Below are 27,196 nucleotides of genomic sequence, written 5' to 3'. Positions count from 1 at the left end.
TAGGATGCTAACACAGCTTGCAAGAATGGAATCATTTAGGTTATATTTTCAGGCCCCCAGGCTGACTAAGGAATATAGCCACTGATATATTTATATTTTGAATTAATATCAGTGTGGATAAAATCTTCATTATAGCATAAAAGGAGAGAAGTACTACAGGAAGGTAGAGAGGAAAAAACAACAATGTTGCCTTATCTTTCACAAATTTGTCACAGTTTCCTGGGATGCAGGAAGGCAGATAAGACACTGCTGCTGTAGAGCACAACAAAAGACTTACAAATTTGTTAGGTTTCCATCTTATTCACCAATCTGTTTTTGCCAAGTGTGTTGTTCTGTAGGCAAATTTCCTAGTGAGCAGGCTATCATTTTGGCCTCTATCTTGCACTAAAACTTCTTTAATTCATTCCATCAAATCACATTCTACACTCAAAGAGTTTAAGATCTTAGGACAATCAGGACCAAACATACCAAGGGAATAACTGGCTGCCAAACACGCCTGGGACTAAAGGAGCAGAACCTTCTCAAAGGCAAGGCAGATTGCACAAAAAGGAACGAAGGGAAGAAACAGACTGAGTCATTTAACTCTGGCAGAGCCAAGTGCAGGAGGCCTCTTTTGTTCAGGAGAGGCTGTTAGCAGGACACACTGACTCATTTTGACAGCGCAGCCAGTGTCAGGGGAGTGGTTCTGGTTAGTGATAACAGGAGTGAAACATGGGCAGCCCTCTGAGAAGTTGGCCTCGTGGCAAATCATTAGAGGTTTTGCTCCTGGATTAGAACATGTGAATTTAAATATCCGTGGGTGTAGTGGGAATTGCTCTATCTTTATGAAAGAAGTTTATAGAAAGGACTATATCATACAGTTATCTGCAGTAAGGGGAGGCTATATTTTTGAGATACAGAAAGTCCCTTTCATTTCCGTTGCTGTATGATGAGGTACTTTTGGGAAAAGTTTGGGTGATGTATAATATTACTACTCAAAGACCAAAATCTAATCCAAAGGAGTAAGTGTACACAATATAAAATGGATCAGATTGACACCTGGCACAAAGCTATGTCAATTCATTTAAACCAGATGAACTACAGTCACCTTGCCAATATGCATTAAGCAACAGCAACCCCAAAACTATGCTTCTCAAAGATGCCTTTCACTGCATAAGTTACTGCTACCTTCAACAGAATTGTTAAGTATTTTTATTTTGCTGCTGACCTGTTTATGACATGTAAGACATGCTAGTATGCTATAGTCTCAAACTCAAGCCAGTAGGTTGCAGAAAAACCTTACGAAGAGGGAAAGCTTTGTACAAGAAAGTACAAAGCTATGTATAACTGGACCCTCAAAACCTATCTAGACTGAAATCTAGTACTCGCTTCAAAAACTAACAAAAGCTCTTGGGGATTAGCTCTGCATTGTCATATTCACGGATATATATTAATTGCATCAAACGCATCATACGTACGTCTTCAAGTGCATCAAATAGCATGGGACCTCAACTTGGTGAGTGTGGGGTTCAGGGAGTTGGGAAACAATATAACAACTATTAGCTATACTAGTCCAAATTCAAAAAACAGCTGTGATGTAAAATCAGTAGGATAACTCTTAACAATTGTTTTGTAGTCAGGATGGCCTGGGCTCCTTTCATTGTCCAAACATTGTAAACTACAGCTACTTATTTAAAAAGAATTCAGATTAAATTGGAGTTTGTGGGGAGCAAGACAGGCGGTATAGAGCTAGGCAGACAAGGAGGCCAAGAATTAGAAGGGAATTTGTTACAGAGAGTGGAGAAAGAAGGAATCGTGCATATTCAGTGTTCACAGTTTACACTAATCTGCGTGCACCATAAAAAAAATAAATACAGTGGCATTTTGCAAACACAGGTCAAAATACTCAGATAAGAGTCATGAACATACATGACAAACACTGTCACTTCAATCACTAACTGCTATGAACCTCAAGTCTTCTTCCAAAACAGACCTGGAGCTTTCCAAGAACAAGGGCAAGAACTCACTTGAAGTCTATGGAGGGATCCAGAAAAACGTGGAAGCAACACACTAACTGAAAGAAAGAGGGAAAGGTGACAAGCAGGGCATATGAGTTTCCAGGCCAGAAGCAGAAAAAAGGAGAAAAAGGGAAGACTCAAAGTGTATTGAAAGTGGAAGTTGTCTTATAGTTGAGAAGCAATGGTTGAACCATAGAGCAAAATACCTCAGAAAATAGCGTTCATTGAGAAAACTTCTACACTTTTGATAGGCAGTCTACCAAATGAAGTCAGGTTTCTTGTAATACCACTAAGAGAAAAGTAATTAAGGGGTGTATATACAATACATACTCAGCCTTTGAGGAAGAAAAGCTTACTTCTGGAGCATAAAATAAAGATTTTTAGCCTATATTTTATATTATGTGGTAAAATTGCAACTAAGAGAAATTTTAAGATGGCAAAGCAGCACAAACATAGAGGTTCTAGCCTTACACTTAAGGGTTAAAATTACATACTAACAAACTATTTTCCCAAAATGTAAGCCTAGAGCTAGGCTGATGATACTTAGGCACCTAGGGTGTTAACGAAGACTGAAGACCATCCATCCACAACTCCTGCTTCACTGCTCAGATCTCTAAGTCACAGGAAGCTACCAAGTGCTCAGTACTACAAAGAACCAGTGTCCAAATATGTATGTACTCCTTAGTGTACCTTCAGGTTTTAAAACCTCAACTTATCATTCAAATCTCATTGTAGTATTTCCTTTCAGTTCAAAGTTGGTAAAAACCAAAACATACCACATAAAACTGCTAAATTCATACCCTCACATATCAGATATTTGTGAGAAAAAGGCCCCCTGAATATATTGCTAGAGGAGAAATACTACTAATTATGTCCCTGTATCCAGTGCTTCTCTACTGGATGCTTTGTCAAATACTTTCAGACAAAAATACTGAACAACTCTAGCCATCTGAAATCTGCTGGCTGTCATCATGAGGAAACAGACACATCTTTAGTTTAAGGCATCATGATTGTTTTATTTGCTCTGTCACTTCTTTGTTGCATTTCTCCAACTCAACACTAGGAACTATCAGCCTGCTAAGAACTCAAAACAGAGAAAAGACAAAAACTAGAAAGGGGAGATATGGAGATCATTCTGTTGAAAGCATTTTTTTTTGTCTTTTAAGCATAATCACAATCACGTTGTTACTGGAACACAACCAGTCCCGTTAAAGATTCACAGTTGGAGTGTTCCAGGGAAAACAAACACTTAACTGTGAGCAAACCAAAAATTTATGAAAACAGAAAATATTATCATACAGGTCTTTACTGTAAAATGACCTCTAGAACACTGCCGACCTTTGGTGGCTGTTTTCACTGACAACTGTTACATAAATTTCCTTTCCAAGAATCTCCTCAATATTACATGAAAACTCTGACACTCAGAAACAGTTTAGGAAGAGAGTAGTCTTTTACTTTGCCAGGAAAGACTACAAATGCACAGGAAATGCACAGTATGGTTTCAACAAAGGTATTTCCCTTCAACTCCAGTGTAGCTTTTATAGATAACAATCTTCCCTTGGCTATATTGTCCTGACCTGATTTCATTGGTCTTAAGACGAAATAATGAAAGACTTTGAGGCTCAAGCCTATGTTTATTCGTTTCACAGTTTTGGAGTCAAAGACCATATCCTTAAACAGAAATTTGGGAAATTTCTATTTTATTCCATACCTCATTATGATTCTTGCTTAACCACTCCTTAATAGTGTTAAGGGCAATGACAGCAGCAGGCTCATTTGGAAAACCTAAAGACAGAAGAAATGAGAGCTAAATAAAAGGCATACATTTTTCTACACATATAAGAAAACAAAAATCTGGATTTCCACCCCCCTGGCATTTTCTGGACTATTTTGGGATTACAGTTGGTCAACTCCCTTCTTCACAGGTTTGTATAAAGGTTTTAGGTTACACCAATTACTCCCGCCCCCCCACCCCCCAGTTAAACAAATTGAAAATAGGGCCAGTGATGTTTTACGGGAATTTTTTGTTTTTCAACTCTTGTTGGGAAAGCTCCACTGCTCAGGAAATACAGAAGCAATAGAGAGCTATACATGTGTCATACTAGGCAGGCAACAATGTAACGCATATATCACAGTAACAAATACTAGGCTTACATTTCATGGCATGGAAGAAAAAAATCAGACATTTCTTAAGGCATAAGGGCTTTCTTAAGGCTTGCTTTCTTTAATCCATCTGTCAGCAAACCTATACAACACTATGACCCCAGTGCCATAGGCCTTATAAGGATAGAAATGGTTGAGTCAGAAATCTCTTAATTTATGACCTAAAACATAATGAACAACTTTGGAAATTAAGGAATTCATGAAGCATAAGCGTATGAATTTAAAGCCTGATGTTGCATGATATACTAGCAACAGTAACTCCCCCCAGCACTAAACAATATCAGAAATCTTTCCAGGGATACAGACTTTTTGCTTTGATGGTCTCTATCTATCAAATCTAAAGAAGCTTTCATTACTTAGGCAGCCTTAATTTAATTTTCCTTTAAATTCCTAACTTGAGGGCAGCAAATCATTTTTGTGAGGATTTAAAAATAAAAACCCATAAGCTGTACGAATAGCTCTCAGTAGGTTAGATTAATAGAACAGTCTTTGAAGAGGTGGAGCTGCAGGCACAGCGTACAAGGAAGCAACGGGGCTAGACAGAAACAGTCATGAAATTTGGCATACAGCTGTGTACATATAGCCTTTTTTAGATCATACATCACCTTTGCACCATAAACTGAAATGCAGACACAGCAAAAATTAGTAGATGTGTCCAGCTTTTTGACCTGGCACGTTATCCTCCAGACTCATATCTTCTTTAACCCTTTTTCAGGACTTGTGCACTGCTAGATTAGAAAAAAAAACAACCAACAAAATCCTTCCACCCTGAGTCACATCCCCAAAACATTACTCCCTGGACTCTGCAATGATTTTGTCCAGCAGCATGTGTACTGTTTTGAAGAGATAGATGACAACTATCCAGCAAGAGTAGCAAGTAAAAGAGTCAATATTTGGGGTAATACTGACATTGAGCATGTGTTTCCTTTACACACATTTCTCAATAAAGTATATTTTTAAATTTTTTTAAATCTTTTTTTCCAGGTCCAAGATGGAAAATTAGCTAAGATCCTACAAGTGTTACTGTGAATACTTCCACTGCTGCTGGGAAAATATATTCTTATGACATTTAATAACACTGCTGATATCATCAAGGCATATTTCTTATGACACAAACTAATGAGCACTAACAAAACCCAAAGCAGGCACTTCCAACAGCCTCATTTTCATCATATAAAATAACAGACCTCTAAGCAGACCTTCTGCTCAAATTAGTAATATTCTATCTAACAAACTGGGACTTTGTAACATAGAAATTCTGTACCCTGAGTGTGGTAGATCTGCCTGGACATATAATGAATGCCATGCAGAGGGACAAATGAGTATTTCAGACAACTGATACACCATTGTTTACGTACTGAATGGTTTATTTTCAGAACAATTCTCCCTCCAGCAAGATTAACTTTTCGGGCTTGTTTTTCACTCCCTTGCAGCAGGGTATTTGCCCAAAACTGTGATAAAGCCCCGACGATTTTAAAGAATCTCTCCATAAATTGTACATTATTTACAAAACTGTTGTCATACTAACCATCTTAAATAGAAGCTTATCTAGAAAACTGGGGTTCAATTACTCCTAAGTAACCACAATGTAAAGGAAATAGTTCAGCAACCAAAATAAAAAGCCTTTAATTCTGTGTATGATTTCAGAAAATATCTTGAAATCTATGGAAGTCTTTTATGACACCTTATCTCCCCCTCAAAACCTAATTAGTATTTTACATACATTTCTGGTAATGTTAATGAAAGTACTACCTTATTGGCTTTATGCAGAAGCAGGATGTAATTTAGTCTCCTGTTCCATACCCTACACCAGCACAAAAGATCCTGTGTCTCTGATTCTCAAATAGAAAAACATTTTGTTTTACAGGACTGGGTTAAAGGGAGATAAAGTGAGATGGGATCTTTTTAAACACGTTTTTGTGTTGTTTTTATCTCTAAACTACATTTGTCTACCATAGTATTTCTGGTCTGCTCCCATACATGCACCCATCCCCCTTCCCCACTTTCCTTTCAGCAAAAAAGCAATCTCAGTGAGCACATGGGAATCAAATTACTTGAGAGAAATGAGCTCGAGGAGCCTCACAGTTAACCAACTGCTGGAGCAGCAGCTCAGGCAATTCTGGCTAAAGGCTCAATTTCACAAAAGATAAAACAAGTAAAGTAATAAGAGTGACACTGGCCCATGTTACTGCAGTGAGTGCTCCTCCAGAATACTGAAAAGGACAAGGGCACAAAAAGGCAAAGAAGCGTTAGCCATCAGGTACAGGCAAGCAGTGCCTCCGTAGGACTTCACTGGGTATATTTGGCTGGAGAAAAGAGAAGGGTTGGCAGGTTGTACATCATGGATAGGTGTGGGGTGAAGCGGTGTACCTACCTATACACACAGGCCTCTAACTTGAACTGGGCTTCCTACATCCTCCAGTGGCAGACAACATTTTGGCAACAAATCCCACTATACCACAAAAATGCTGCAGGCTATCTTTGGTTCCTGAAGAGCTGCTTCAGCAAGTGGGAATCTTACTGCAGCCCTCTGCATTTTGCAGTACCCACTAATCACACCTGACCATCTATTACCAGGATCTACTCCCAACCCTTCAAGTACCGCAAATCCTAGCCACCACCTCTTGTGCCACAATCAGTTCAGGAACTCTCCTTTAAAGTCCATTTTTATTTGTTACAGCTGATGCCACAGTGGGAGCAAGCCTGATAAGTCAGTAGGAATGAGGGTGTGCAGAAAGTCCTGCATGATCAGAAAGACGTGGTAGATAAAGGAGAGATCCCATGTGCATACATGGCCTGGGCTGAGCTTTGCTCTGCTTGTTCAACACTACCGACTCTGGAAGTATGTCAGTGTCGACCACCTCCACGTGCCTGTCCCTCTGACCATATGGGAAAAGTCTGTATTGCAGCTGTGTCTCCAGAAACACCTGATACTCCAAAATCTTTGTAATTTGCTTAGAAACTGTTATGAAAACTCTCACGTCTTTGTCCAATTGCTTCACAGCTAAACTGCCACTCTAGACAGGACAGCTGCCTTTGTATACACCTTTAGAAAAGTCACTGCCAGCTTTAACACTGACTTGGGTACCAGCATCAGCCAAGCCACAGCCAAACTTCGAAACTTCCTCTCCTCCTCTTTGCGTGTTGCTAATAGATGTATACACTACTACATTCACTCCCTAAGATGAATGACTATGCCTTCATACTCCCCACTACAAAATCTCCATCCTACTACCATCACAGAAAATATACCTCATCTGAACTCTACTGCTTTTGGCATGTCCTGGCACAGATACTACCCACAGTGACAGCCTGTGAAAACTTTAAAAGGTCTTCAAACTTATGAGCTTCCAGACCTGTCTCTAGGACTTTACCACCTTATGCCTGGAAATTGTAACACTAACCTGAGAAATGGCTGCTGAAACAAGCAGTACACTGGGCAAGTTCTCGCAGTCATCGTGGCCATAATTTTCCAGAGAAGGCATGATAAGATCTGACAGAATTATTCTGAAATATTTGATATTAAATAAATGTACTGCTTTAGAAGAGGAGAACGTGGAGGACTGAGAAAGATAGTAACTGCAGAGATACACGTTTAGATTTCCCTTACATTTTGTATTTATTCCTGGAAAGCAACTGGTGAGAATATAAGTTCCCCTGTTTCACCAACGTATGGAAAATATGCAATGAATTCCCTGTTGTTAGACACTCTATTGTAAATGCTCAGTCTTTTGTGCGTGGGGGATTTAGCAGAGAAACATTCACACTATTGTGAGTGTCTGTTACCGTATGCCTAATTTGTCTGTGCAGTATCTGAAAAATATATACTAGAAGTTCTTCAATGAATAACAGCGCAAGAAGTATTTTGTGAGATAAAATTAACAGAAATCTATTTAAGGGGCTCCCAAATTGTATGGAGACACTGGTAGCTTTATCTGTCTCTTTTACTGTGCTCAATCCAATGCTGCATCTTATTAAAAATGTCTAATTTACAAGCAGGTAATGCCACCTCCCCATGAAAAGCCCATTAACAAAACATAAGTACTAAGTAATCAACCTTTAATACGATATAGCTGAAGATAATGATAACAGATTGTATCAGTTAGTTTATAATACTAACAAGCAAATGTCAATCCAGAAAATCACTTCAGTAGCTGCAGAGGTAAGTGTTATAATTTGTCAGTTTAAGTGAGATGCCCAGTGTTTTCTGTAAATCAACTCATCTTGGTAAAAAAAGGTCTGCATCTTTTTTTGTTACCACACCCTATGTAATAGACAGGTTTTTATTCATTTAAAATATGCTCCCTTCCCTAAGGTTTCTGAAAGGCTCATCACAATCTTAATATTCTTATTTGCCAGTTTTAATGGTTTCATTTTGAAGCAAATCATGAAAAGAACCAAATGCACATCAACACAAATACTCATTATGTGTTTCTCATACTTTCTCAGAAAAAAATCTACACTGGCATGTTTGTACGTATATCAAGATGCAACATTTTGCAGACTGTTCCTGTGTTCTAAAATTCAAACCCGAGTCCCATTGTTTAATCAACATGACTGTCAAAATGTAATAACTTCCATTTATTTAGTTTATATGTTTGTCAATGATGTTTAATAACATACAAAGGATGCTCTTCAAATAGTAGCTCAACAGTCACGTTTTTAAACTGTGAAAGTGTATCAAAGGCCCTCTCTGCAGTCAGTATGACAGGGTATTTCCACCATGCACCAAGTATTTGCTATGTGGCAATCATCAGCACCAGATGGTGTGGAAAATAAAGACATTTCCCAGGTTTGTGTATTAAACAAAAAAAAAAAAAAAAAAAGAAGAAGAAAAGAAAAAAGGCACTAAGCATTTATTCCATATATGTTCTAAACCCCAATATTATTACTGGTGCTACAAATGCTTTCTGAATCACAACAGACGTGAATAACTGCGCTTCATTATGGTCATGTGGGTTAAGGCTAGCTATTGAGAACACACTAATCATCACACTTCAGCCGTATCACTTTATGCCAATAAAAGCAAACAAATGAGATGCATAGCCCAGCATGCCTGAGGTAGGGTTAACTCAATACATTCACTTGTCCTTCAGCTGTGAACCTAGCAGTATAATCTTGCAACTGATCCCATATAATCATCTTGTCAAAGATATATTTCAGTAGTCAAAATGAATTTACTCATGCTAGGTTGATTACCATTACCATGGTAAATCTGGCGTGTTTGGAAGAAGAGATGGTAGTATTCTACCAACAAGCTTAGGTTGTTGCTACCCTTGAGCTTTTTTCCTCCCCTCCCCGCTGCCCCCCCCCCCCCCTTTTTTTTTTCTTTTTTCTAATAACCATGGTCATGTGGTGATTGGATAAACAAGGTGACAAGTTGCTAGCTTGATCATCGTTGTGGACACTCACAACCTGGAAAGGAAGTGCCCTCATTTGGATCAGCTGAATTAAAGACTAAACAGAAGAGCTATGAATCTTCTACTAAATAACCTACCTTGCCTTATTGAACTCATTCAGCCAGAGAAAACCTTATTTTCTGTCCACTCAAACAGTAACTCTCAGAAAGACAGTGAAATTAAGTACTGTGAAAAGCCAGTAACCTTTCTGTTACCCCAGTTACCCCAAGAAAGCAAGCTGCAGATATTCACTATATCCTTCATAGACTGTGCTAATTAATTAGCATGCATATAAAATGTCAAAGGAGAATGAGAGATTTTCAAAATGCATAAAGAAAACAATTCTTCTGAAGGAATCATTATATCTCAATTCCTCTCAAGCAAGGAACATGCCTTTTCATTTTCCTTGAGTGAAAAAATTCAGCAGCAACAGAAAAATACATACAGTTCCTGAAGAATGATTGCCAATTGCATTCAACCGCTGACATGATAAAGAGGCAGCTGGTAGAATATGGTTAATAAAGAAACCCAAAAGAAGCATCTAACAACTAATGCAAGAAACAGAATGTCTCTGCTATGATACAGTGACACAAAGCAGGTAGAGTACTGAAATGACGGAGAGCCCTTCTTCACCCACAGAAGTGCATTGAGTGATCCCTGGTTAAGTCAACCAGGGTCAATGCTGGCACCAGGGCACATTATAAACCTCATGCAAGTCAGCAAAACCAAGACAAGTTGCAGGCCAAGATGCACTGACTCTCTTGACAACAGGGCTGGCTCAGCCTCAGCTTGTCAGAAAAGGTGCCCAGTGTGCGTTCACTGCTGTGCTGACTAACAGTGGTCTCTTTTTCTGATCAGTACGGCAACCCACCTTTATCAACTACAACTCAGCTGCTTCTTCTGTATGAGTTGCAAATCTGGACTTGGCTTATGGCTGCAGTCAAAGAGGTCAGTTACAAAGAAGAAGGTGGCTGAGATGCAGGAAAAACCATGTCACTGCTGTTTCTCTGAAACACATGATGTCATACCATGCTTCACTTCACACACTATTACATTGATAAAATCGGAAAAATACCTGCCATATAATCGTGTTAAAAGTGTCAGCTGAATATAGACATATACTGTAATTATTTAGGTCATGTGAGCAGATAAAGGCTTGCACTAATAAGTCTTAGGATTCCACTAGAGAAAAAGTAGATTTCAAGTTTACCAAGATGTTTGATATTTATTAGCATTAGGAGGAAAGAAAAAAAAAAAAAAAAGTTGTTTTACTGAAAATGCATTTACACTTAGACTGCTGAAGAGGAATAGAGCACCCTATCAGTACCTTGTTGCAGAAGGAATTATACTGCGATTCTGCAGGAGAGTTGCGCATTTGCAAGAATTTCACTTTTCTGCAGCAGTCAGTAGATATTTATTAGAAGTCAAAATTTTGGTTTCATTCTTTTTCCAGCATTTATAGGGAGTATGCTTGCAGGGGGACCACATCATGGATAAATGGGTTCTCTAATGGTCTTGTAAAAAAATATAGCAAGCAATACTCAAGAGACTCTCTGGGAAGCAAGCTGCTTCGTAGCTGTGCTTTTTACTGTGCTGTGTGACGGAGCTGTTCTGTCTGTCAGGGTATTTCTAATGCCCATGTGGAACATTAAGGCTTCAAGCTGAGCATAATAGGAGAAACAGCAGAAAGATACCACTACAACACTGAAAGGAAAAAAAGATCTCACTACTCTGGCAATTAGCATTCTCATACAGTAAGAGAAAGCATATACGATGCAAATGCAAGTGAAAGATACACTTACACAGGTAGTTTTTGCAATTAGAAAATCTACCTATGAGACTGCATATGCAATGTCTGCATAAATTACACAGCCATTTAGACACATGTATACAGCTGTTCATGAGCTCAAGTACATCATTCTTCTTAAAACATTCTACACCATATCCAGAATTGCTATTCCAGAAACGAGTGTTCTACAGAGAAACGTTAATTGAAAAGAGGTTTCAAAGTGTACATGAGCTCCTTAATGCAGAGTATTTCATCTTCTACTTATCCATATATAGCAAGCAAGTTGTTTTTTGTAGGGTGGCAACATAATAGGGCAAAAGTAATTTGAAACAAAGTGTAAAGCACTAGTCAACTGTGAAATCTCCCATCATACACTGAATTGAACAGCAATGGGATGTTGGCTTCATTGTAGTTACAATTCCAACAAGGTTAAACATTTATTTTACCCACCGATTTAAATAAAAATGCTTTGTTGTTCTCAACTAAAGCAATGTGTAGGGGATTAATCCTACTTTCCCGAAGTCCCTTGCTAATGCTGCAAGAGATAGAAAACAAACAAACCTCCCCACACCCCAAAACTCTGAATTCCACTTGAAACTTGTAGTTTTTCTAAAAAATGTGGTCCAATGCAGTGATGCTTATCCTTTACTGACAATATCCCAGGCCCTCCTTAACACACAGTGCCTCTAAGCTCCAACGGAAGCCTAAGCATCCAGAGATCTGCTGTTCAGCAACAGGAATAAAGTAACAGTCCTGGACCTCATAAAGCCTGGTTCCCTATGGAAATGCATTTTGCAATTGATTGCAAGCTCTAATTGAAGGCTCGCCTGAAGTTGAGATATTCTCAACGTGCCTCTCCTTGCTGAGTCCCTGATGCCTATTAACACATCTGCCACTACAGCCTGGCCAGGGGGAGAAATAGCTATGAGAGGCTCGCTCTTCTTACTGACAGGATCTTTGTGCAGACAGTGGGAGCCCAGAAAGCATACTGAAGTGCAGCAGGTTGGGGTGGAGGAAGAGGAGGAGAGGGAGGGAGCACAGGACCTCTTGCTGCAAGATAAGGTGCAGGGTTTGGGGGAGAAGGGCTGAAACTGGCAGAGACAGTATCAGGGCTGTTGGCTTTGCTGGAGCTTTCAGTATTTTGACTAGAATAGGCAGCACATTGTGACAGGAGTTACAAGTACAAGGACTTGGGGATACACATGTATAGAAGGAACGTGAGGGAAGACAAGCTACCACAGCAAAACAAAGGCAGATGACAGTATAAAAAGTCTGAGAAACTTTGGAGGAATAAAACATACATAGGCAATGGACAAAAATACAAAGTCACATTAAAAAAACAGACAGCATTGCCAGCGCAGCTCTATCCTTTAAATCACTTCCACCACATTCAATTGCTCTGACAGATAAAACCCAAAGACCTAGCTGGATTATCTAAAACCAACAGAGTACTTGGTGAAGGCCGTACACATACAAGAACAAACAAAACAATCTGACATTATTTCTACTGAAGCACAGTTCTTATCTCCTCTCTAAGGGAAATCAAAGATTTCCTAAGATCACATAAAGAAAATCAGCTGAAACAACATATACTTACTCCTTGTGAGGAAAAAAAAAGGGGGGGGGGGGGGAGATATAAAGATATTCTTTTATCTTTTTCCCCAAAAGACATTAATGGAAAAAAGTTATAGGGCAGGCTGGGTGAAAAAGCAAGATACTGTGTGAGGCATATTTAATTTAATCTAGTTGATTCTTTTTAACAAATACATTATTGATTCTTGGTTTGTGTATATTATTCACTGTGGATTTTTTTTCCATTCTTGCCTCAGGCAATAATAAACCATACCAAAGGGTCACACAGACCAGCAGCTATTGTATTCAGGAAACATACAACAGCTCGAAACTGAAATATTTCCAGATAATCTGGAGTTCAAAAATGCCAGTACATTTTGGAGGATCAGAAAGGGGAGAGCATTTTATATTTGATGCTTAACAGCTTCTGTTCTTCGCTATACAGTAGGGCACTTCGTCCTACTTCCAACACCCGCTACGTGAATACTGCTAGAACAAGTGCTTGTGCAGGATGTTTGACTTGACACAACATTGTACTATCTCAACATTTTATGCATTAATTTTTTAAGAGGAAGCATTTTTTCCTCATTGCCTAGATACTGCTTCATTTCTGTAGAAGTCATTTGCCTGGCAAGAGGTGAGCTCCATCTGAAAACACTTATCCTTCTTTTTGTCCAGCAAGGGTCACAGTGCACCTTATTTGACTTTATGCTACTGTGTATATCAGCAACCAGAAATCTACTCTAGATACTTTACTTCATTTCAGGTGTACTGCAGCAACTTTGTGAACAAAAATTACATGGAAGCCACCAGCAGCTATTCAAACTTCCTCCCAACGCTGCACTGAAAACTCTTTTTGCTCGTCGTGTTACCTGAGATCACAGCAATATACACAAAAGGAGGAATGTGATTAGAAAGAGTTTTAGGGATTGGATTAATGGGAGAACTTGTTTAAAGCAAGGGTAAGAAGAACTTGAAATTTTAAACTCTGATTACAGCAAACCCGACTGGTTACAACTGTGCATCTCATACTTCCAATGGTCTTAGCAAGTCCCCATATGCTAAAGAGTACAGAAAAATGATTAATGGGTAAAATACAAAAATATCATCATCTCTTTGAAAGCATTGATTCTTCTTCTACCTTCTTTCTGGTTTTAGAGGACTCATTCACTCACATGCTAATTATATATACCTGAGTTAGAACCCCCTTATTACAACACTTCTCATTACTGACAATGAGCCCCTAGCATCAGTTGCCTTTTAAACCCAACAACAGTAGCTGACCAACACAATATCCCAGATCTCATCAGGTTCTTCAGTGTGCCAAAAGATCACAGCATTAATTGTCAAACAAGTATTTTTAAAAAATATGATTTCTGCTAATATCTCTAATTTGCATTTCACTCACAATTATGCATTTACTGAGTCTTGTATACTTCAATCAAAAAGGAAATTAAATAACTAGTTACTGGCACTTCCAATCCCACAAATTCAAATCCAATTTAGTCTTGATATGAACTTTAGATCTTATTAACACTTGTTTTAAATAGCATTTTCAGCATGTATTCTGACAAGTTGTCAGCATGGCTTTTTTTTTTTTTTTTAATCATTATACAAGCAAATGTGTTCTGCTTTAGCAAGTAATTCAAATTCCTAATGTTTAGAAAGGTGTAACAAACATCAACATTTCTAGTTAGACCAACATTGGTAAATCTGGCTTTAAAAGAAAATTTCATTTTGCAAGATGCCATTCTTCAGGGGGGAAAACCACCAACAAACATGTTTTCCGTGTCATTTTGAACAATATTCAAATTGATATCGGAGAAAGAGAAATGCCAATGCAAATGACAATTACTGTAGTCAGAAGCAATGCCCATATTTGAAAAGAAGGAGCTTATGCTATGGTTGGTTAGATCAAGCAGTGAAGGATATGGAAGACCAAGAATTTTTTTTTGTTCAACAACCGAGTACAAATAAGAAGCTGATCTGGACAATTTAAATGTAAATTTCTTACCACCTGTCAGACAAGGGAGATTTAAAGCCCTCCACTTAAAAAAACCAGGCATCTCCAACCTGAGCCTTTAAGTGAAAATTGACCTTCCACCTCAATTTCCTTGTAAATGTAGACATGTGGCAGCAAAAGGGTGGTTTATTCCAGCGCTTTATTAAATTTAACTTGTGTGTACGCTCAGCATGAGATGACCCACGCTATGCCTGGGGAAAACAACACTTCCGAGGCAGATCTCCACATGCCACGCCGCAGCCAACACAACTAATCCTCGGAAACACGACATCCCAGGTAGATTAGCAGCAGGTGTACAGAAAAGCATTTAATATTGGACAAAGAAACCTCATTGATTATAAAGCAGTGAAACAAAATAGGGAAAATAAAAGATCTTTAATTAGCAGAAACGCAAAGAGAAGGTGGGTCAGTTCAAAAGAGCTTTTTGCATAATCAAAACCAAACATTAAGTGTTAGAGTTGAGCTTATGCAGCAGCTTTAGCTAATGTGATTTCCATTAATTTTATCAAAGGGTCCTCTCTACACATACAATTACATTTGAGATAGCTTGCAATAACACGGCAGCTGCATGTCTGCAGATTGTGAAAAATACCACTGCAATATTGAGTCAGGTCAGGATTATTTCAGTGAATTATTGATAGGCAGTCACCACCCTCCCTCCACAGCTCAGTCTTCCCCACATCTCTGGGGACAGAAACCAGTAAAAAAACCCCCAAAACTGCATGGAGGAGGGAAAATTATCACTGTATGGGACAAAATCTAGATTGGCTAGGGCAGTTAAGGCAGATTTATAGAGGATTTACCTCAGCTCTCCTCATAGGACTTTCCCCTGGAGGGGGAAAAGAGCCTCTCCTAGCTCTATGCCTTAAAACTGAAAAAGGGATTTCACAAACTCACCTTCTCCCACTGCAGCAATCGCAGACCAGACGGCAAAGAACGTGTCTAAATTAAAACTTCATAATATTTCCTGGTCTCTGGCTAAGGTTTTGCTCTTGTACTGTGTGCAGGCGTCAAGGCACTGGCAGCAGGGGGGCTGCGGGGCCACCGTGAGGAGAGGCTGGGGCTGCCCTGTGCCAGGTGCAGCCAGATCCAACCGGTTCTGGCTGGCTCCAGCAGCCCCACCGCAGGGCACAGCCCAGACCCTCCGCAATGCCCGTGGTGCCTTGGGGTAAGCTGGTTTTAGATAGGAAAAATCAGGGCTCGGGGGTGAGGAGAGAAAAAAAAAAAAAGAAAATCTGAGAAACAGCCTGCGAGCTCTTCCTGCAGGAGAGGGTAGGGGATTTGGGGATGAGGGGGTGACATTGAGCCTGGGAAAGAGGGGATGCAAGGTATGCCTTTGTCTCTCACTATCCAAACCTATTTTAACTGGCAATAAATTAGTTTTCCCCAAGTCAAGTTTGTTTTGCCCATTATGGAATTTGGCAAGCGATCTCCCTGTCTTTATCTCGATCCGCAAGCTTTTTCATCTTATTTCCACCCCCCGTCCTGCTGAGGAGGAGTAGTAAGAGAGTGGCTGAGTGGTCTGGCAGCGAAGATCAAGCCACCACACTACTACAGATTTCTCTGTCATAAAATATTATAACTATTCTACTTTTCTTTCACTGAAACACACAATTTGAAAGCCTGCAAAATGAAGTCACAATAACATGCAGAAGAAGTATAAAAAAGGCAGGGAACGGAAAATTAAGGCATGAGTGTTCTTATGCTGTTGAAAACAGCATAAGAGTTTGGTTGAAAACAATCAAAGTATTTTGGGGGGGGAGTGGGGGAGAAGCAATTCTAGCTAGATTTTTCTAGTTAGATTTACAAAACTAACAGACTGTCATTCTATAAGAAACAAGGCTGATTTTTATAAATCAACTGCTAAAGAAAGGACCTCCACAACATAGCAATAAAACTCACAGTACTAATGAGTCAAAACCAATGAGATCAATATCTATGCCTATTTGAATTATACTTATTTATATAGGAGCTTTGCAAAATAATCTCATGCAGCTTGATGCTTATGCAAATAAAAGCTACTGAACTTACAGTAACTACCTGGAGACAGGAAAAGAATAATGGACTGAAAGATTGTAGGGCTATGCCACAAAGTCTGAACATTACTACTTTAAATTATTTCAAAAACCAAATAAAGGTGCAGTCGCTACCTAAAATAGTTAAGAATAAATAAAAATAAATTATACTAACACTGTAACAGATACTAATCAAGCCATGTTAAAACTACCACACATCCAGCACTCGGTATTTAACTTAAAAGTATTCTAGGAACACAGAAAAAAAAGTGGTGGACATCCGAATGAAAGAAGGATCTCCAAGATTTAGAAGGGTCAGAAAAAGGAGGATTTGTATTCGTTGGCAAAAAGGACATTACAATTAAACCTCTAAGACACAAATGAATTTGAACAGAAAGACTCATTGCTTCAAGTTAACCTGAATCCACACAAACACCAAAAGAAGGGAAATGAACTCGATTTAAGAAACCCCCTCTCCAATAGGAATTTGGGAAAAAAATTTCTATACAGATTGAAAGAGCAGGAAGGAGGAAAAAAAAATGCTAAGGATAGCAGTCAGACTAGCTTTTGCAAACAGTTTCAAAACGGCTTAGAACACTATTGGAAGAAAGAGCTAGCATGTAATAATAGTGCTAAGTCAAAGGAGGAAACAATGAATGTGTGAGCTTCTGGGACATTTCTTGTGCTGAAATTTTAATATGGATCTTGTATCCTATCAGTTCCCATCAGATTCCACATATACCTTTCTCATTGTTCTGTGTATGTAAGACTGGGATAATACCAGCAGCTACACACTGAAAATAACTGATGATTCAAAAGGAATGAAGTACTTTTGAAAATTCAGTAAACAAATGAAAAAAAGCCCACACAGTAATTTTAACAAAGGAAATTCAGAGTGTGGAAAAACATCATCTTCTATATCCAGTTTTAACAAATGAAGATGCTACTGCTGCAAGCAGCTCATCTCTGTCCCCCAGGAGTTAACTCTACACTCAGACCTGCTGGCTGAAATGTTTGTGTGAACATCCTTTGTTTTCGTCGGAATCTAGTGGGATGGGTTGGCTTCAACAGCTTCAACCAGGGTTTTTTTGCCAGCCACCCTCCCTGGGATTGAAATATATTAGCAAGCAGGCAGACTGACAGACCTGGGGAGGCCTGGACACAGGGTGGCTGAGGGAATCTGCAGGGTGAACACTCTCACAGCAGGTGGAACTGGAGTAGCCAAATAGTGCTTAGATAGGATTGTCTGGGTGTTTTGTTGGTGGTAGGTTTTGGTTTTGTTTTTTAATAAAAGTATCTTTTAAATAACTGCATCAAATATGTACTAATGTGATGATACTGTCTTAAGTGCTGAAACTTATAGACAGGTAATTCAGGATTGAATTGAAGCACATGATTACCTCCTACTGTTTACTTAGTGGATATTTAGATTTGTTGTGAAGGAAGAGGAAGAGTTTCTTCATCAGTTCTGACATTTTAGGGGAAGAGAGGAGCCTTAAAATTTAGAGATCCACAGACATTAATGTATTTAGTAGGCAGTGACAAAAACAAGCAATAAATACAGAATAACCTAAATAGCACGGATCATACATTAAAAGTTAGAAAATTAAGGCTATGCATGAAATTCAGGCAGAACCATTTTGTTTAGTAAGTAGAAAAGTGGTGAAATATGTTGACAGCAAGAGTCATAAAAACAAATAATAAAAATAAGTAGATTAAAAAAATTGTGGAGGTAAGAGAAAACTTAAGACACCAAGAATGATAAAATGTGGAGCCAAGGCTGAAATATATTCAGTGCAAATAACAAGGTGACCTCTTCCTAGCCAGAAGCTTTGATTCTGTGAAACTTCAATAATTTTGAAAATTGGTCTATTAAGTAAACATAATTCGTTATCCAATGTAATTTTTTCAAAGTAGATAATTTCTTGAAATCATATGTAATTTAAACATAATATATGTTTATGAACTACAAGTCTATGTTTTATTGGCATAAGTGCTGATGGAGAAGCATTTCTATCTTTTCCTTTTCAGAAAATGTTCAGCTTAGTTAAGGTCAGCATAAATGCCATGTAATCAACATCAGAAACTCAGAAGAAGGTCAACCACTAGGAAAAGAAATCTTGAAAACATGAAACAAGCTAAGAAAAGATTTGGAAGTTAATTCTTTACCATAAAATGCATAAAATTCCACAGCTAGAACATCACTGACTGCCCTGGGTGAGACAATTTTGAATATGCTGGCATTAAAGAAATTCACTAGTAGAGCAGTTAAGTATTTGCATGTCACTTGTACACAATTTTGAAAAACATCAGCTGAAAATATACACAGGGAGTTGATAAAACCTTGTGTATGCACATAAATTAAACAGCTAGAGATTCTCGTACATTTTGTCAGTTGTACATTCTCCACTTCTTGGTTGCCAAGCGTGGTAAACACAATCACTGCTTCTGGTTATCTATATTCAATAAAATGGTGACAAATCATCAATCAGGCCACACAATAACGAGACTGGTATAAGGTGCCTCAACCTGAAATCCTCATTAGGAATGACATGGAAGCATTGCCAAAATGCATCCTCATTACCTGCATCATGGCTGACAGCTTTAATTAGAAGGGAGCTTTGAATCTCACATCTTCCTTAGTGAAGAACCTACTATATATAAGTAAACTATTGCTTTACTGAAATCGAGTAAATTATAATTTATGAAGTCAAAAAGATTCCTAGAGCACTGACCAGCATAGTCAGCATATAAGTAGCATCACTGTTTTCTTCTATATTGTATTTAGTACTGTGGAAAAGGCAGCAACTTTTCCTTTCTTTCTCACTGTGGGAACTAGGCTTTCTTTTTCTAAAAGGGACAAAAATAATCTTCTCTTAATTAAACAATGCCTGTTTAGCAACCAAATTGTTCTTTTCTCTCATCCCTAAAGCCAGAAAAAAAACCCAGAAGACTTCAATCAGATAGCAAATACAGCTCAAAATGTCATTGGACTTACAGCAGTAATATTCCTAATGGCACTCACCTAAAAAAAGTGTTCTGGACTCATAATGGTCTGCTATATTGTGTTTACTAGCTACAACAAAAAGAATGGTTAAAAACCTATCAGTGGCATAATGTTTAGCACCTATTATGGACACAAGTATAACTACCTTATGGTAATTAAAGGCATAAGAAAATGATTGATGTTCTGAAGCCATAAAAATGCATCAGTTGAAAAGCTATTATGATTGCACTGTCTACAGCTCACAGCCTACACTGGGCAATTTAGGCTGATAGGCGTTCTGCATAAAACCGATACTCATTTTTTCCAACACCAGATAATGAACTGGTACATAAAGCTTAAACTACGCACCACATGCTGGTCACCGCTGGAACAGTTGATTTACTCTTATCCTAAGGATGCAACTTTTTTTTTTAAGATTAGGTTCTAGATCTTCCTATTCTGTATTTTTCCTCATCAGAATGCCAAACAGTTCACGCTGTCATCTTCTCCATTTTAGAAATATGCTTTTCGTCATAAAAACTGAGAAACAGGGAAATGGATACAGAAAACACGCTACCTGGCCGCCAGCTGGAACAACATGCTGACATTTATACTGGCTCTTATTTAGCTCAGGGATGTCTGAAACAGGCCCTCCTCATGCAGGATCAGCATAACATTATTCACATTGAACAGTACCTTACTCAACAAGTGACCTGTAAGTGCTACTCAATTTGACTAAGCAAACCGGAATTTGGTTTTTGACAGAACATGTCACAATGTGTGACGAAAGATGGTATTTTCCATATGGGATATTTCCAGCTCCTTGAAAGTGAAGGTTTAGTGTTCTTTTTCCAGAGAGAAATGAAAATAGAAGGGGACAGAAAGTCTTCCACTGCCACAGCATCACATGCAGTAAATTATTACCCTATAAATAGTATTATACATTATTTCTCTTAAAGGGTTCTTTCAAACATCACAGAGAGAAGGGAAAGGGAAAAAAAAAGTTATATGCTGCATTGTCCAAAACTAAATTGGAAAATGATAGATACAGTTTATCATCTAGTAATATATAGGAAAGCAAGCACTCTACTCTCTCGTAAGTAATATATTGAAAGGAATAAAAAGAGACACACACAAATCGTTTACAGATCAGACTTTAAAGTAATGTTCTTTACAAGGGGCTAGATATTCTTTCACGAAAAAGTAAGACAGTAAAGTCTTCTCTGCCCAAAATTAATATTATAAGAAAGGAATGATAGATTAGACCAGACTTCTCCTCTGCTGAAGTCAATGAAGTTACAGTCAAAGTGAATAGGGTCAATTACAAAAAGCTACATTTACCCCTCCAAATGCAATGGAATATTTCACAGCTAGTGGAAACCACTACAGCTTCGCTGAAACCAAAGTATATTGACTTACTCCAGTGTGAATTTAGCTCTGTTTCCATTTTAGTTATGAGATGAAAGCCTAAAATCATAGCAGTAGATAGTATGAAGAACATTATTACAAGTAGGTCAGTTAAAATTGGGTCTAATATTCCAAATATAACCCTAGAAGCCACACACGTGCTGCACCATTCCAAGAAGTACATAAGAAGAAAGCTAAGACATCCACCAAAAGACCTCAAGTTTTTTTTCATAGCTGACAGAGTAAATCTAGTTCTTCAGGCTGATGTTTTTTCCTTTCCATCTGGAACCAACCTAGGTCCTATTCCCTGGGACTACTTCAGAGACTAGCTATCATCACTCAGACCTGCTAGCAATAATCATTGCTGTGACAGGCTTCTTGTGCAGTAGCCATAACATGTCCACCCAAAACAAGGAGCCATTTTGGTGTCTGTGGGATCAGACACAAAATCACTCTTCACAACAATAATTTAGGTTGTGCTCTCTCCAGGGATCTTGTAAGCCACTGCACAGTGCTCTTCCTCCTCAGGACTAATCCAGGTGATCTTGGTCCCACAGCAGTGATCAATGAGGTGCCAGGTGGCACTCAATAACCTTTATCACACCCGCCAAATCCTAGTACTGAGAGTGAACAGTTTGTTTATGGGTGGTGCTGATGACAGGCACACCAACAAGTCCCCTCATTCAGTCTAATGAGGTGAATTGAAAGATTAAGTCTGTCGTGCTGGCATGAGGCCTCATTTTTCTTCTGTGCTACATAGGTCACCCCCTTCCCTCAGCCTGTATTTGATTGTGATTAATTTGTCAAGGCTGGCTATAGCATGGAAATGAAGAAATGGATTGCCAATTACAGTTAGTCTTCTCACAGAATACCCCTCGAAACAGTGCTATTCGGCAGTAGTGACAGCTCAGAAATAAACTGAATTCAGCTCTATTGAGCAGAAACATGACCCAATGTGTATTTTAAAGCAGAAGGTGACTCCCCCCACCAAAACCAGCTCTTCAGTAAATGGTTGACTTCTAGCCTGCCTGCCTGGCAGGTACACAAAAAGACCATCCACATTTGTTTTTGTAGTCCCCTTGTTAAGACGTACTGAACTTCTGACTTAACACTCTTCAACAAGGTGCACATTTGTTCCTGAATACCTCAGCCTGAGTAAGCCTGAAGGGGAATTTAATATGCATACTATTACTGCTAAGTAAACAAAACCAGCAATGATTCTGCTCTGTACAGAAGCTCTTAAGAGCATTCAAACTTCCTCCTGAACAGTACTCACAGAAAGGTAAATTTTGACTCTTGCTGTGTTTCCTCTGCAGTAAACCTTACACGTTCTCACAAGCTGTTTAATATTTAATTGATATAGACAACTAGCTTAAATTGAATAATCAGATTCTGATAGATTAATGAAATAGGACACAATTCCACAACAACCTGATTTTTATTAATAATTATTAATATGGAATTTGAGAAATTATACCACAGTCCCAGCAATGCATGCATGCAATTAATTTTATGCACTGATACAATCACCAGTAAATTACTCAAGTTGCATAAATTCAAAGCCTGTGAACAAATCTATTATATTCAGCTAAAAAAAATAAAAATAAATCCCTTTTACCTCACAAACATTCAGACCACTGTAATAGATGCTTCCTTCCATTGTTGTAATTCACTGTATTTTATACTATTGTCTCAGATATCACATCTTCAGACAGAAGAAAGGTGAATGTGTTTCCAACAGTCAGCAGCATACAATGGCTTTAAACACCTTCTGAAAACAAAAGGGCACAACTCTCTTCCAGGCTCAAGATGGCCTTCCATTAACACAACCACACCCAGATCTGTGGTATCCAGAACTGCAGAATACCTCTTATAAACAGAATCCTGGCTTAGAAACAGAATTAGTCATTCATTACACTGAATCATCTGACTTCGCTATTCTTCTGCCTCAGCAGCAGTTGCCCTTTCCAATGATATATGGTAGCATTCCTATCTAACAAAGATGCAGAAAAAAAGGACAACACAGTGAACAACCCTTGGAGGCAGAGACACTTTTAAATTGTCTTTCCGGTACTTCGATGAGACTCAGAATAGCAGGTCTATACTGTTGATCATTTCTTTCATTTCAGAAGAAAGAAAAAGTATTTGCCCTAACAGCAATACATTTTTTCACCTTTCACGGGCCACCTAGAAGCCCCAATATTCTCACATACGCTTCTTCCACACTTCTTGAAGCAACCTTCAGACACCAAACATGAGAGATGATCTTGGTAACATAGAGTAAATTTATATATATGGTGACTTTCTGTATTTGTACTGGAGTAGTATTTAGGGTCTCCAATGCTGACTAGGCCCATTACAATAGGTATCATATAAATACACAGTAAGAGACAATGTCTGCTATGGAGAACAAAATATAAGCTAAAAAAGGGGCAACTCCACAATATTCTGTGGCCAGGCCTATCACTGTGCACTAAAAATAAGGAAAGAATAAGAGGAGCTGTTTTCCTAAGGCAGTTACTACCTAATGCAGTCACAGAAGTTCAAAAAGATACAGTTAATACCTTTGTGGTAAAACTAATTGATATACATCACACCATGAATATTATTCCTAGTCAACTTTGGTGTCTCAATGCTTTTAAAAGCTACATAAGGACGCACAAGCACAGAGTAATATGACTATTCTGTTCTCATAGAATAAGAAGTTTTAAGCTGTGAGTGGGATTCAATATTAACTGAATATACTTAACAGTTTTCATCTGTAAGTGTCAGATAAAACAATTGTACAGTATTAAAATGATCGTGGGTGATGATCTAGGACTAAAAATCATACCCTAGGCACTTTTTAGATCTTTTTCTAGCTGCTAAAGTATAGAAAATGTGTGTTGTGTAACTAAGATTACATACAAGACTAGTTATGCCACAGTGCAGGGGTAAATGAAATCGCTGCTAATACAACACACATCAGCCCCAGTGTAAGTTTTTCAAACCCAGGAGCAGTTTTACAGCTGTCAGGATGATACCTATTCTTCTTTAACTAGATTAATTTTATATTAAGTTCCTCCTTTCAAGGAAGCTCAGTTGCATCGTGAAATTTGACTGAAACCATTAAACTAGCTGTCTGTCTTTTTACAATATGTTTAAAACTCGGAAGTAACACACTTCATATACAATATTTTTTGTAGAAATGGGGAAGGCATGAAAAACATGTTCTTATAATTACTAAGTTGTCACGCTATATTTAATCATGATTATGGTTAAAAGACACCCACAACACCACAATGTTCTCCTGTTGCAAAGAAAACCTGCTTTGCTATAGCACCTGATGAGATCTCACCAAGGAATATGAGGTAATGGTGTGATTCTGTGATATGAATCTCACCTGACAATGAAGAAAACATGTAAGAAGCTTGGAATCACAGAAAAACCCAGGTTGGAAGGGCTATGGCACCTCTGGACGTCATCTGGTCCAACCTTCTGCTCAAAGCAGGAACAATTTCAAAATTGGATAAGGTTGCTCAAGGGTTCAGAGAACCCTAAGAGAGCACATCTTTGTCTTTGCTTCTGAATTTTTACTTCTCAAGGTGAAATATAAATGCAGAGAAGCAGTCATGAATAGCAATATACACACTGGATTTAATTGAGTGGTTGGTTGATTTAATTATCTGAATAGGTATCCAAATGATTAGACTAGTTGCTAGTAGCCTCTTAACTATTTGAGACAGTAATTTTTAAGTTATCTTGGGCCAGTTCATTCCTTTATATACATTTAAAGCTAAATAAAATGAAACTGCATAATTTTGACCTTGGGCATCCTTCTGCTGCTCACTTCTTCCACGATGCTGTGGTACGTTCCACACTTATTAAAGCCAACACAAAGAATGGAATTCATTAACTTATTGGGCTCCAAGTTTAGTTTTACAGACATGCTGTTTTCTGGGGGAAGGGACAAGATTACATCAAAGAAAAATCTTGGATAGTGATAATTGGGCCTTTTACCAAGAAGTATTTTATACTTCACGTATCATGTTAATTTAATGTCTCCAGGACAAGGTCCATATATCTTTGTTTTCTTACTTAAATTAATTTCTTAACAAATTAGCTTCAAAAAGCTTTAGCTTTTCCTGATTGTAAAGCCACAGAACAAACACGTAAGATTATCTTGTTGACATCAATCTGGAAAATTTAGAAAAGGGAATTAAGTGATACTGTTGGTATATAACAATACAGAATTTTAACTTTCATCATGGTACTTGAGACATTCTTAATTCTTTGAATGGAAAACCACAAATACCAAAACAAACATTATATCTGACCAGCTGAAGCCCTGTTTGTGATATCAGCAATATGTTTTCTGAATACCACAGATCTTTTCCAAATCTTATGCTTTGCAGAATAGTTTGCCTGGAAAAAAATATACAAAAAGTGAAAGGGAATGGGGGAAAAGCATCCAAAGCACAATGTGGTTTTCATGCCTTTGAAAATGTTACTGGCTTTTCTTCAATAGTCTGCAGGTATCTGCATAGGTCATTCCAAAAGCAACTAGACATGAGCCATGAGCTTCAAGATGTAAGACACTATGAAATAAGAGGAAGAGAGCACACAAACAATTGTTTCTTGCAGAGTAGAGACAAGACTGAAGTTAAAGAGTGCGCGCAAAAGTTGCAGGATTGACAGGGGCAATTAATATACACAAATATAAAATCAGAGCAGTGAGCCTAACGAAGGAGCCAGGCTTTCCAGACTTTATAAAGCCTTAAGTTCTTCATGCTTCTGCCAATTTTAAAAGAAAAAAGTAACTACATAGACTCTGTATCTCTTCCTACAATGAAAAGGGAAAAGACAAAAAAGCAAGGCCATGAGGCAACTGAGTATTCAGTGTTCAACAGCCTAAGCTTTCGAAGGGAAATTTTCAAGGACAATCACTAAATGCCATTTTAATGAAGGACAGGATTTATCCTCTAGTATTCAGCAGAAATGCTGTAAGCTGGACCAGTCAGCAAGAACTTCAGAATAGATAGAATTCTAGATAGTCTAGCTACAATATCCATAAAATGCCAATTTCCACCAAAAAAGAGAACTTATTAAGTCTCCTGTCTGGAATCAAGTTTGAGCTTCTCCTTGCTAAATATATCATATGAATGTTAATTTTAGACTGTTGAGAGCTCATTGATTTACACTTTCCAGTAATATTTTTTTTAGTATTTAAAATATGGGAAGAGACCAATTAGTATCACGGACACTACACTGTCTGAAATAAGAACACTGTTAAATAATGCATGCAACAAATTTTTATACAAGTAGTAATTAGATTTCTAGGATTACTTGAATATTATAGTAGTCATTTCATAGCTGTTACTATTATTAATTTTAATAATAATCTGAGTTAACTGGAGATCAGTCCCAAAAGAAGCATCAAAAAATGAGTTCTCATATATCTTCATTTTCACTAAAATATTACATTACACGAATTATGGTGTAAATAACAAAATGCAAGTAACTTCCTAATGAGTTACCAAAAAATTACTGTTAAAACTACATAATAGTGTCAAAAAAGTTGATGCAGTCTGAGTTGAGGGATGAGAGGCTGCTGGTCAGGTTAAAAAATTGGCTTAATTAAGAGACAATCTTCTTAACGTGAACCTACTGGATTTTCTCGCCGTTCCCACCCCCCCCCGCCCCCCCAGCCAATCACAGAGAATTTATATATATGATAATATCCATTTTCCTAGGTCACCATAATTGACATCACAATATTCAAATGCTGATGATCACGTACAGCATTAGGCCACTGTGATGGTTACAGGGACTCAAAGCACCAGAGTGGAGATAAAGACAAGACTGC

General features: G+C 38.1%; 1 protein-coding gene across 4 annotated transcripts in view; it reads right to left on the bottom strand.

Moving 5' to 3' along the window:
- MACROD2 (mono-ADP ribosylhydrolase 2) overlaps positions 1-27,196 on the bottom strand; it is a 912,387-nt gene that overhangs the window by 273,706 nt on the left and 611,485 nt on the right. For all 4 annotated transcript variants that reach the window (XM_049799615.1, XM_049799616.1, XM_049799617.1 and 1 more), the window contains exon 8: positions 3,709-3,782. In XM_049799615.1, the coding sequence (XP_049655572.1) occupies positions 3,709-3,782 (74 nt within the window). The remainder of the gene's footprint in view (positions 1-3,708; positions 3,783-27,196) is intronic.

Source organism: Accipiter gentilis, chromosome 5 (assembly GCF_929443795.1).
Source record: "Accipiter gentilis chromosome 5, bAccGen1.1, whole genome shotgun sequence".
Classification (NCBI taxonomy): domain Eukaryota; kingdom Metazoa; phylum Chordata; class Aves; order Accipitriformes; family Accipitridae; genus Astur; species Astur gentilis.
The sequence above is the reverse complement of the archived record's forward strand: the minus strand, read 5'-3'. Positions and strand labels throughout refer to the sequence as shown.